The sequence below is a fragment of the Alnus glutinosa genome, chromosome 1 (assembly GCF_958979055.1).
Source record: "Alnus glutinosa chromosome 1, dhAlnGlut1.1, whole genome shotgun sequence".
Lineage (NCBI taxonomy): Eukaryota > Viridiplantae > Streptophyta > Magnoliopsida > Fagales > Betulaceae > Alnus > Alnus glutinosa.
This window is the reverse complement of record NC_084886.1, coordinates 42,841,698-42,855,231: the sequence shown is the minus strand read 5'-3', so window position 1 is coordinate 42,855,231 and position 13,534 is coordinate 42,841,698. Positions and strand designations below refer to the sequence as shown.

The following is a 13,534-nucleotide window of genomic DNA, read 5'->3' as shown; positions in this document are numbered from 1 at the left end:
AAACGGTAAACAGTTTCCACAACTATATAAACGGCACTGGTGGTTCCTCAAAAGTCCTTGATGCTGTTTCAGGCCATCCTAATTAATTTCAACAGTCACCTAGAACTAACGTTTCATCAACATTAGAAATACAACTTCTCACCATGACACAGCAAGAAGCATGGCAAATGTTAAAGATTAACACACATACATCGCTACCATTAAACGGTTAGTGATTACAGACAAACCATTGAGAAAGCAAATGAGATTTTGGGGTCATCATATCAGTGGTTACCATCTTCAAAGGGTAGTCATGTCTATCGGTAGTAAGCCTGCTGATAAGCTGGAGCCATGCCATTCCCATAGCCACCGTATGCAGGATAGTTCATGGGAGCTACAGTGTATGATCCAGCAAGAGGGGGAGGGGCTGCTTCTGGCGAATATGCATAAGGATTTGTTGGTGGGCTTCTGCTGCCATACATGGTCGGCGGGGAATGGTACGGGGAGATGCCAGCAGGGTACTGAGCATGAGAGGGAGACCTGACAATTGTAGGAGCTGCAGGGAAGGAAGATACATATGCATTTGTCAAACGCCCAGCCTTGGCAGGAGGCATGGGGCCACCATTGTTGGCTCGTGTTCTTTTGTTGGCAGGAACTGCAACAGGTTTTCTCTTCTCTGTCTTGGTCTTCTCTAGCTGTTCAAGGCGTTTCTTAAGGTTTTCCGGAGGAAACTCAGCCTCTAGTTTGTATTCTTCAATGCACTTTATGACAGCCCGGAGAGCCGACTGTTCTTTCCGTCCAGCTAATTGCTGCAAAATCAATAAAGCAATACTATTTAGTTAAAATTTTGTTGCCTCCACATGTAAAGAAGACATAAAATTTGCCCATCCCAATTGAGTAGAGCTCTAGAGTAGAGCCATATAGATAGTTAGCAGCAATTGAAGTGAATCTCATCATAACTTATTTGTCTTATCATACAGCTTGGGATATAGTCAGAAGTCGGGGCTATATATGAAGTGTCATGTGACAGAAACACTGAAAGAAATCAGGCATTGGAAGACTAAACAACGAGGAAAGAAATAATTTGCTAATGCAGATTACAAGTACAGCCCATAAGGGTATTATTAGGATAAAAAAGATTCAAGATTGAAGATTAAATTATGAAAGAAATACTGCAGCTCGGCCAGGACTATTGAGATACTCCAAAACAGAAGCTGCAGTCTTCTTTGCATCCTTCAAAAAGGCTCTCAAAAGAGGAACAGGCGGAAACTTGTCTACAAGGCCAACTTCGTAAGCAAAATGCACTGCATCTAACTGCTGTCCCCTGCTGATTAATTCTTTAATCATATCTGCACATATCAACACCTTAAAAGTATTAAAAACTCAACCAGTCCAGACATTCATGATTAGCAGTATTACAAGTAATGTGATGTTGACATAAATCATAGATATCAAGATAACAACGCATGAAGCAGACATCAAGTAGTTCTACGTGGAAACATAATAAAATTTTCACACATACAAAAAATGTTCCAGCTATTACAAACAAGTAACATACAACACATAGTTCGCAGTGTTGGCTATCTTTACTTATTTGAACAGGTTTCTACTCTACCCCACAAGTTATATTCATGACAATTAAGATATTCATCAATTCAACAGAAATAGCCAAAATATTAAACTCGAGCCAAGGCAAGACTTCAAAAGAGAGTTTTGAATTATTATTTTTTTTTTGGCACAAATACTTGTCACTTCTCGAACGTATAAAGCTTATTAAAATCTGAACATATTAGGGAGATATTGCTGAGATTGATAGAAAGACCAGCCCTCAACTCCTCCAACTGTGTCTTTGAAACAATAAGGCATCAACATATAACTCATTCAATTTTAAAGCTTATCCATCTAAAATGAAAGCGAACCAATATTATATTCATGCATTAACATATAAAACATGTACATGCCACATGCTTATGCACAAAGTACAAACCCTATGCCATGATAGAAAGGAAAACAACCAAAAGAGCCTAGGCAAAAATTATAGGAGGACCAGGAACCTGAATGTCCATAATATGATATACTTTGATGTAAGGATGCAAGAATGCCAAAAACAAATGATGAAGTTATTGAAAGATACTACTTCTCTCCTTCCACATCAACCATCAACAAGCAGGTACTCCATAATATAAAACTTTTGCGTCCTAGAAAAGGACATGTCTAAACACTAGCTCCTGAAAGAAAGGAAAAAAATTGACCAAAAAAAAACAGATTTCAAACTGCAAGAACACATTCATTGGAAGTGATCCAATCCAATTAATCATATTGCCTACAACAGATAGCTTTTAAAAATATTAACCAAATAAAAGCACCACTAAACATCCAACTTACACCAACACGAGGAATCACAGTTGCCAAAAAGCATAGGCAGCACTAAGCAATGGCTAATGAACTGCATCGAACTCCAGAGAGTCAATAATGCGTGGTCTAAAGGCACATGCTCATGCTGCTTGTACAAATAGCAAAAGCACATGCACGCCCACACTCGCAACGAGTGGCAAAATCAAATAGACCCAATAACCCATGTTTCTGCTGCAGGCAGAATGCATTATTTACAAATCGCCACCCCACTACTCACACTCAATAACCGATGCAGCATGGTTACATCTCTTTCAATGCAAAAGATTTCCATATCGCTACTACATTCACAAGTGAAAGGTCAGTCGGAAAAAATAAGCCCCCAACATCCCATCTTGCTACTTACTCACTGGACGGTAAACACCCAAGCCAGCTCACTCAGTCACTCCCAACTCACATGCTCTCGGACATGCTTCTATTGCACCTTAAAATGCAGTTAAACCATTTTCCTTCTTTTCTTTCCCAATTTAACTTGGGGGTATTATGTAAAGTATGGAAAGCTGGGAACTAACTCTTTCAAAAGCGTGATCATACCGTTCGCAAAGTAAATATTATCCTAACAAAAACTGAGAACATACCGGGCATTTCATTGCCGAGTCCAAGCGACACTGCGAGCTTGAGCATCTGTTTCCGCCAGGCCGACCCAACCACAAGCTTACTGTACAAATCCACATCCTCCTTCTTCACTATCCCAAACGTCACCAAATGCTGCAGGAATGTGTGCACGTCCGGGGTCTTCACGTTCTCGACAAAACCACCCCACCAAACTCTCTACTGCATTCCAACTCAACCCACGGGCTCGGTGCGCCAGCTCACGCCGGCTCCTATCTTCTATTGTCAGGTCATAGAAAGTGGTCATCGAGCACCAGGGTCAGGCCACGGAGCTGGAGGTGGAACCCGACGAAACCATTCTATCCAAGGCACTCGACTCTGGCCTTTCTGTGCCACACGACTGCAAGCTTGGGGTATGCATGACTTGCCCGGCTCGGCTTATGAGCGGCTCGGTTGATCAAAGTGAAGGTATGCTCAGTGATGATGTGGTGGAGCGTGGGTATGCGCTCTTATGTGCGGCGTACCCACGTGCGGATTGTCACTTTAGAACCATTCCTGAGGATGAGCTGCTGTCCTTGCAATTAGCAACAGCTAATGACTAAATCTCGGATTTGTTGATTGAATATATTTTCACCATGTTTGTCACAAATTGTTGAATGGGTCAGTCTCAGTCTTTGCTTCTCACTATAAAATGATTTTTTGTGCCACTTTCCGTTAATATTTGTGTCATCATCTTGGTTCAATCCTATTTCGATATGTCCAAGCTCAAAATCTACAGTCAAGCTTAATTTGTTTATCTAAAATAATGAACATTATTCAAGTTATTGAAAAAGTTAGAAAAAGAAAGTAGTCTCAAAAGAGCATAAAATGTGAAAGTAATAATTTGGTCTTGATGCTTAAATTTAGGATTATTTAGGTCCTATTTTTTTTTTTTTTTTTTTTTTTTTTTTTTTTTTTTTTTTTTTTTCTGAGATACAACAGGGGAGGAGGAAGGGGTTTGAGATTACTCCATTACTGCTAGAAAAATTATAGATATGGTTGAGTTATAGTTTAAGTACTCGATTGTACTAGATACTGTGGTTTAAAACTAAGTCGCACCAAGTTATGGGATTTACAGAGAGGCAAAAATGTGCATAATGGTTATGGCTGAAACAACAATTATATTGTATGATTGGAAAATCAAAGTTTCAAACTAATTTAATGACATGGGAACAGTACAATAAAGAAAAAGATTTTATTTTTATTCATACATTACAAAGATCAAATCGAACAATGTACACCAGCTAATTGTACAGGAGATGATGCAAGACAATCTTGATAACCAAAGTATACTGCAAACCCCCATGAAAAACTGATCATGCTACTGAAACATGTGAAAACCATCTGCTAAATACCTATCAACCGGCATTTAATTGCAGAGCAGAGAGAGGTGAACAGAAGTAGTATTGTTACGAGTCCTTGTCTTCTCAGCAAAGGAAAGAAGTAGGTTTTCTTTGTAAAATATACATTCATTTCCCGGCAAAATATTTGTGTTTTAGCTGCCTAAATTGTGTAGAATTTGTTTCCATTGCTCCGCTATGGCGTGAAGTGAGCCCCATCAATCTGTAATAGCTCCTGCCGCTGCTGGTGAACATTCTCACACTGATCATACTTTACTATAAAGTGTACATTGAAAAGCAATCAGATCAGAGCCACAGTATCAAATGAATAACGTGAAATCAAGCTCGGTAATAGCAGACTGAACTAGCTTTAAGGTATAGATGAGGGACCGGTTTTTCGGGGTCTTCTTTGCTTAAGCTTCACCTTCACATTAACGCCATTATCAATGAAAGACTGAAGCACAATCTGAAGCTTCCCCTCCAACCTCTCGCCCTTCCTTGGCGTGTAAACCACATCGTGAATATCATCAGCCAATGCTCTCTGAGCCAGAACTGCCCCCACAGCAGCACAAGCAGTGGCATTCCTAGTCGAAGCCAGGTCAAACTTCATATCCTTAGAAATGGAATGTGCCACAACAACAACCTTACTCGTCAGGCGGTGAACAACGCATGCACGAACAGAAGCCTTGGATATGTAAATGTCCAGGCAAAAGGGCTCATGGTAAGGACCCGTAAGCTGATTAAAAGTAGGAGTCCTCAGCTTCTTCTTCCCAACACAAAGACTGTCCGTATCAGCAACAAGAGACATAGAACATTTGTTATTCAAAATTTTGGGAAGATTTTCACCTCTAGAGGCCGAACTATGAATTGTGTTGTTGTCCTTCTTGTCCAACTTTTTGCTTTCTTTTTTGTCATCCTTTTTCTTTGAAGATTTCCGCCGATGAAAATCAAAACTGTACTCTTCAAACTCCTTGGAGTCCCGGTCAAGTTTGAAGAACAGATTGCCACGAATTCTCATATTATCTATGTCATCAAAATCCGGATCACTCTCAACTTGTGAGGAACTATAATCAACCTTCTCATCAACAACTTCCTCCGCATGAGAAATTGTTCCCAACGAGGCACCCTCCGTTCCTCTCCATGCTTGTGCCAAACCCGACGAGACTTGCCAAGCATCATGGTCCACAAGCTCTATATCGTAACCACCAGAATGGGGTTTGATATCGGAGAACAATGGAGAGAGATGAAGCCTATTGGAATGGTTGGTAGCTGGTACCGAATGTCTGGGTGCTTCGTTCTCCTTATAAAGAGCAGTTGTGCAAAACCTATACGGCCCTGAAAGGAAACGAGAATTCACCACAAATGCAAAGGCGGTGCTTCTCCTCAAGAAAAACAGCGTCATGATTAATTAGAGCTAAATAGAGTAGAGTGGGAGTTCACAGGAACAAAGCATCGAGCAGGTGGCGGGCGCGCGATATCGGACTTTACCAAATGCTAATCCCAACTCTTTCTTTCGTGAAACCAACAGCAACGAGGCGTCTCAGGCCGTGTGGGTGATGAAAGAGTATGGAGCAGAGGAATATTGGAGTAAGCTGTTTGATATTCGCATTGAGGGATTTGAGAGGGTGGTAGGCTTTACAAAGAGTGATGAAGCTCTAGTGCAAAAGGATCAAAGGTTGTTTTCTGTCGGTCCAAGTAGCCGAGGATATTTGGATCTTCCCATTCGTTGCCCAGAGCATATTTATTTGGATACTTATGTGGAGAGCCTTGTTCTACTGAATGCAGCTGACCGAGTTCCAGGGTGACGGGAATTCTTCTGGTGGTAGTTAGCGCACAGAGAAAAGCAGGTACTTGATGCTATTTCCACATTCTAATTGTTTCCATTCCTGAATTATTATTATTATTTTTTTTTATTTTTTTTATTTTTTACAAATAGCATGTGCTATTTAATAATTGAATGCCCAAAGGCTACATCGTAAGCAATGAGGGACATATCTTCCCACGCACTCTTAAGTCAGAAGGATTTGACTTAAAAAACAATTACATATGTAGAATATCAAATTTCACTAAAATTACAATCAGCCCATAACGAAGAAAATTCTAGTAAAACTTGAGCCACACATAAGCAACTGTACCTAGAAACAAGAGAATACACAAACACAACTAGCAGAAAATACAATCCAAAAACGTCAGAGGAGAACACTGTTTTCGCCGGAGACCGGCGCGTGTACAACACGCGCCTCCCCGAAACCGCCAACCAACAGATCAGCCACCCAATGCCCGACCGCCGCCATTGCACGGCGAAAAAACGCCGGAATGAGACCTCCACGCGCCGGTTGAAGAGAAAACTTCATTGGCGCGTGACAATCACGCGCCGGTCACAGATGATCCCAACAGCCGGAAAACAACAGCAGCGGAACAAGAAGACGCTGGTGAACTCATCTGAGCGGCGCGTGTCTCTAGAAAGCCGATGGAAAGCCGTAGATCTAGCAACAAATGTTGAAAACAATTTAGGCACAAATACGCTCCACCGGCGAGACAAAATGAAGACAAGAACACCCCGTCGGACGCCTCGGGAAGGACCTCCTGCCAGAGAACAAGAAGAACAGAAAAGAAAACAAACACAAATAACACAAACTTCAGAGTCCAGAGGACTCGGAGAGCAAAACTCCACAACCTAAACGACTGGAAGAATAACTACCATCCCCATTGTACACACCATGGAAGGAGAAAAAAATTTCACTGGGGAAGGGAGGCTTAGAAGCCCCCTTCCCGGCGATCAATAGACTGAACCTTTTGTTTTGCAGAGAGTGGGAGTCGAAGAGAGAGAAAAGAGATACGAGTTCATTCCTGAATTTATATATGGGAAATGATAGTTCTGCTTTTTGCATCTAGCGCCAACTGTCGCATATGCATCGCTCTCTTCGTCTCTCTGTGTAGATGAATGGTATTTGGGGTGCGAGAATATAGAGACAGCTAGTATTGGGGTGTTGCTTTTCTTTTGGATAAATGCCATACATCCTCCACTCTCTAACTTTATAGTAAAAATTACCATTAATATTATAAATTATCATTAAATTTTAATGGTAATTTTTACTATCACGTCATAATATAAACACTTAAAAATATATATAACATTTTCTTATTATTTTCCATTTTAGAAGTAGTAAGTGATGAGATGATAAAATTAAATGATTTTAATTTGATAATGATAATTAAGATTTAAATAATTATACATGATACAATATCCTAAAAATTATAAGGATCTCAAAATCTCTCTCGAACGAAAAACTAAAGTGATCGAGAAGAAAATCTTAAGAAATGAGAGTTCTATTGGCCCGTTTGAAAATCCATCAACCCTCCCCTCCCTTAGGAAATTTTTTAATGATTGGAAAATAGGATTAATGTCATATAAAGTTGAAATAATTTATATGAAAAAGTGAAAAAAAAAGAAAAAAAAAGAAAAAAAAAAATTGTATTGTAGTGAGTTTTGTATTTAAAAAGTGTTGATGTGATATATAAAAAGTAAAAAAAAGTTAAGAATGTTTTAAAGTTCGTATTTTTTAGGAGAAGTGAAAATAAGGGAAGGGGAAGGAAAAAGTGAGTTTCAAACGAGCTATTATCCTATTCTTTGTCTATGATTCGGCTGATTAAAAATCCCTCACCTCTTCCCTTCGCTTAAGAATTTTTTTTGAATAATTAAAAAATAGGATTGATGTGATATAAAATTGAAATAATTTATATGAAAAAGTGAAAAAAAAAAAAAAAAAAAAAAAAAAAAAAAAAAAACGAAGAAGAAGAAGAAGAAGAAGAAGAAGAAGTTCATTCGCAATGTCTGGAATGAAAACCACTTGTGTATTGTCTAATTTCTTTCCGAACCATCTACAACATTCTGTCTGTCATGGGTCTTTCCCCTTTATTTTGTTACTAAATAATTTTTAGTATTACCTCCATATCTAGAAAATGAGTGTCATTGTGCTTCATACCAACATTCAAGGAACCAAGAAAACATAAAAATAAAATAAAATTACTGCGCTCATGTAGGCTGATGATTGGCAAAAGAAAAATCTCCAACAAGTCTCTAGAACATATTTATTTTAAATCTTGAGATTAATATACCTTTTTTTTTTTTTCTTTTTTTTCTTTTTTTCCCGCAAACTAGTGTTAGCTCAACTCAAAAATAATAAGGAAAATACTGATTTTATTTTATTTTTTCACGGTCAAACATAAACTCACCAAAGGTGCCAACACTAGTTTCCATCTAAAGCCAGGTTCCTAATCATGTAGAAATGTAAAGGTATTAACAGCCATGGCCCATGGAGACAGATAGTGAGCCACGCAGAACACTACACACTTTACGATCAAGCAAATTTAGACCCCATATTTCTAGCACCCATTAATCTATAAACAAGGCACAAAATAGGCTCAAATAGAACCAACGCAAAATATATTTACTCCCTCTGACGGGTATGTCCCTCCCAATTTACCATTGAGATTGCATTATCCTCTTCCGCAACTCAAAATCATAAAAATACTTCCTATATATATAGAGTATTTTTGTTATTTGAGTTATAAAAGAGAAATATTGCAACCCAATAGTAGATTGCGGCAGCGACAACGCAAAAAATACAAATAAATAATAATAACAATTGATAGTTTTGAGGGCATAAATGTGATTAACCCTAGAATCAAATAGCATCTATTTCAGGGGGAAAAAAATCACCTCAAGAAATTGAACACATGGCATTAGTTTCCAATTTAAACCCGCATTTACGAAAGGGAAGAAGATTAGAACAAAACGGTAAACAGTTTCCACAACTATATAAACGGCACTGGTGGTTCCTCAAAGTCCTTGATGCTGTTTCAGGCCATCCTAATTAATTTCAACAGTCACCTAGAACTAACGTTTCATCAACATTAGAAATACAACTTCTCACCATGACACAGCAAGAAGCATGGCAAATGTTAAAGATTAACACACATACATCGCTACCATTAAACGGTTAGTGATTACAGACAAACCATTGAGAAAGCAAATGAGATTTTGGGGTCATCATATCAGTGGTTACCATCTTCAAAGGGTAGTCATGTCTATCGGTAGTAAGCCTGCTGATAAGCTTGTGCCATGCCATTCCCATAGCCACCGTATGCAGGATAGTTCATGGGAGCTACAGTGTATGATCCAGCAAGAGGGGGAGGGGCTGCTTCTGGCGAATATGCATAAGGATTTGTTGGTGGGCTTCTGCTGCCATACATGGTCGGCGGGGAATGGTACGGGGAGATGCCAGCAGGGTACTGAGCATGAGAGGGAGACCTGACAATTGTAGGAGCTGCAGGGAAGGAAGATACATATGCATTTGTCAAACGCCCAGCCTTGGCAGGAGGCATGGGGCCACCATTGTTGGCTCGTGTTCTTTTGTTGGCAGGAACTGCAACAGGTTTTCTCTTCTCTGTCTTGGTCTTCTCTAGCTGTTCAAGGCGTTTCTTAAGGTTTTCCGGAGGAAACTCAGCCTCTAGTTTGTACTCTTCAATGCACTTTATGACAGCCCGGAGAGCTGACTGCTCTTTCCGTCCAGCTAATTGCTGCAAAATCAATAAAGCAATACTAATTAGTTAAAATTTTGTTGCCTCCACATGTAAAGAAGACATAAAATTTGCCCATCCCAATTGAGTAGAGCTCTAGAGCCATATAGATAGTTAGCAGCAATTGAAGTGAATCTCATCATAACTTATTTGTATTATCATACAGCTTGGGATATAGTCAGAAGTCGGGGCTATATATGAAGTGTCATGTGACAGAAACACTGAAAGAAATCAGGCATTGGAAGACTAAACAACGAGGAAAGAGATAATTTGCTAATGCAGATTGCAAGCACAGCCCATAAGGGTTTTATTAGGATAAAAAAGAACCAAGATTGAAGATTAAATTATGAAAGAAATACCGCAGCTCGGCCAGGACTATTGGGATACTCCAAAACAGAAGCTGCAGCCTTCTTTGCATCCTTCAAAAAGGCTCTCAAAAGAGGAACAGGCGGAAACTTGTCTACAAGGCCAACTTCGTAAGCAAAATGCACTGCATCTAGCTGCTGTCCCCTGCTGATTAATTCTTTAATCATATCTGCACATATCAACACCTTAAAAGTATTAAAAACTCAACCAGTCCAGACATTCATGATTAGCAGTATTACAAGTAATGAGATGTTGACATAAATTATAGATATCAAGATAACAACGCATGAAGCAGACATCAAGTAGTTCTACCTGGAAACATAATATAATTTTCACACATACAAAAAATGTTCCAGCTATTACAAACAAGTAATATACAACACATAGTTCACAGTGTTGGCTATCTTTACTTATTTGAACATGTTTCTGCTCCACCACACAAGTTATATTCATGACAATTAAGATATTCATCAATTCAACAGAAATAGCCAAAATATTAAACTCGAGCCAAGGCAAGACTACAAAAGAGAGTTTTGAATTATTATTATTTTTTTGGCACAAATACTTGTCACTTCTCGAACGTATAAAGCTTATTAAAATCTGAACATATTAGGGAGATATTGCTGAGATTGATAGAAAGACCAGCCCTTAACTCCTCGAACTACGTCTTTGAAATAATAAGGCATCAACATATAACTCATTCAATTTTAAAGCTTTTCCATCTAAAATGAAAGTGAACCAATATTATATTCCTGTATTAACATATAAAACATGTACATGCCATATACTTATGCACAAAGTACAAACCCTATGCCATGATAGAAAGGAAAACAACCAAAAGAGCCTAGGCATAAATTATAGGACCAGGAACCTGAATGTCCATAATATGATATACTTTGATGTAAGAATGCAAGAATGCCAAAAACAAATGATGAAGTTATTGAAAGATACTACTTCTCTCCTTCCACATCAACCATCAACAAGCAGGTACTCCATAATATAAAACTTTTGCGTCCTAGAAAAGGACATATCTAAACACTAGCTCCTGAAAGAAAGGAAAAAAATTGACCAATAAAAAACAGATTTCAAACTGCAAGAACACATTCATTGGAAATGATCCAATCCAATTAATCATATTGCCTACAACAGATAGCTTTTGTAAATATTAACCAAATAAAATCACCACTACTTTCTCCAAAACATCCAACTTACACCAACATGAGGAATCACAGTTGCCAAAAAGCATAGGCAGCACTAAGCAATGGCTAATGAATTGCATCGAACTCCAGAGAATAATGCTTGACCTAAAGGCACATGCTCATGCTGCTTGTACAAATAGCAAAAGCACGTTCACGCACACACTCGCAACGTGCGGCAAAATCAAATAGACCCAATAACCCATGTTCCTGCTGCAGGCAGAATGCATTATTTACAAATCACCACCCCACTACTCACACTCAATAACCGCTGCAGCATGGTTACATCTCTTTCAATGCAAAAGATTTCCATATCGCTACTACATTCACAAGTGAAAGGTCAGTCGGAAAAAAATAAGCCCCCAACATCCCATCCTGCTACTTACTCACTGGACGGTAAACACCCAAACCAGCTCACTCAGTCACTCCCTACTCACATGCTCTCGGACATGCTTCTATTGCACCTTAAAATGCAGTTAAACCATTTTCCTTCTTTTCTTTCACAATTTAACTTGGGGGTACTATGTAAAGTATGGAAAGCTGGGAACTAACTCTTTCAAAAGCGTGGTCATACCGTTCGCAAAGTAAATATTATTCTAACAAATACTGAGACATACCGGGCATTTCATTGCCGAGTCCAAGCGACACCGCGAGCTTGGGCATCTGCTTCCGCCAGGCCGACCCAACCACAAGCTTCCTGTACAAATCCACATCCTCCTTCTTCACTATCCCAAACGTCACCAAATGCTGCAGGAATGTGTGCACGTCCGGGGTCTTCACGTTCTCGATCCCACCGCGCTCCTCCAGGCTCGCCTTCCACGTCTCGGCTATCTCCTTGGCGCGCTCCTTCACGCTCGGCGTCATCAGCAGCCTCGACTTCCCGATCATCGGATCCACCACCACCGGTATCAGCGACTCCAGCACCAGAACGCAGGCCCAGCCCAAATCATTCACTCTATCGCTCTTCTCCACCCTCTTGTCCACCGGAAACACCTCCGATATCGATTCCAGCACGAACCTCGGCGGATCCACGCACTCGGCCAGAGCCAGAGGCATCTGAGCCCTCAACGCGTCCAACTCTTTCTTCTTCCCAGTGATGAACCTCCAAAACCCAAGAGCGTCCATTTTCAAGCAAAACGACTTCAGACTCAGCAGTAAGCCCTCGCCGTTGTCGACCTCTCCGTCCTCGTCCTCTTGGGTTGCCCTACGGATAGCCGTGAGTGCAGCCTCCGTTTTCGCCTCCACTTTCTCCAGTGCGATCTCGACGCTGCCTTGGATGGTGACCTCGCGCTTCTCGAGATCGTTGAGGGAGGCCTTGGTCTGGTGGTCTAAGGTCTGGATTTTGTTCCTGAGGGCCTCGGACTTCTTCAGGATGTTTTGCTCCAAGGACAAGAAGTGGTCCGAGAGCTCCCTCCAGAGGAGCGTGCAGCTCGTCATCAGCGAGGTCTGCCTCTGGAACTCGTCAAAGCTCGGCGGAGTCAACTCGGTCAACTCTCCAGGATCGGGGATCGACCCCATGGTTGTTGCTTCGTACTCGCTGCAACTCAGTAGTAGAATCAGAACCAGCACAAGAAAATCCAAACCCTAGAAATCAAACCGAAAACGAAAACAAAAACAAAAAGAGAGAGAGAGAGAGAGAGGGTACCAGATAAAGTTGAGTGTGCAGTGAACAAACGGTGACGTGACGTGGTACGGGTTAACGAGAGACACGTGTAATGGCGTCTGAAAAAGATAGGTCCAGGGTGGGTTCTAGAGTGCGCCGGGGGTGCGTAGTGTTTGAGTTACGCATGCAGCAGGAGAGAGGGCTAAAGTGGGCGGCTGGCGTAAGGGGTGCGCAGGATAAAAATGGTAAAGTAAGGGGTGGTGGTGACGTAGGATAAGGGCATGTTTGGATGGAGTGAAGCACAAGGGGAGAGAGAGTACTTTCGCGGAAACCGAAGTCAGATCAGAAATGTCGCAGAGAGAGAGAGAGAGAGAGAGAGGAAAAGCTGGAAAAGTTGGGGGTGGGTGGTGAGGTGGGCCAGGCCCACTGGCACCACATGGGTGGAGTCAGATAAAGTATAGACA

At 40.6% G+C, this 13,534-nt stretch overlaps 2 protein-coding genes across 2 annotated transcripts; both read right to left on the bottom strand.

The window, feature by feature from the left end:
* On the bottom strand, window positions 1-13,099 carry LOC133860443 (uncharacterized). Its single transcript, XM_062296053.1, has 9 exons — window positions 12,085-13,099; window positions 10,265-10,440; window positions 9,417-9,905; window positions 6,694-6,908; window positions 6,399-6,457; window positions 4,747-5,657; window positions 2,970-3,162; window positions 1,153-1,328; window positions 1-788 (listed from the first exon to the last, which is right to left on the bottom strand). The coding sequence occupies exons 1-9, from the start codon at window positions 12,983-12,985 to the stop codon at window positions 297-299; spliced, it is 3,612 nt and encodes a 1,203-aa protein (XP_062152037.1). The 5' UTR covers window positions 12,986-13,099; the 3' UTR covers window positions 1-296.
* LOC133850975 (uncharacterized) lies at window positions 4,158-6,198 on the bottom strand. Its single transcript, XM_062296045.1, has 2 exons — window positions 5,763-6,198; window positions 4,158-5,657 (listed from the first exon to the last, which is right to left on the bottom strand). Exons 1-2 carry the CDS (start codon window positions 5,773-5,775, stop codon window positions 4,693-4,695), a joined length of 978 nt encoding a protein of 325 aa, XP_062152029.1. The 5' UTR covers window positions 5,776-6,198; the 3' UTR covers window positions 4,158-4,692.
* Window positions 13,100-13,534: the final 435 nt, after the last annotated feature.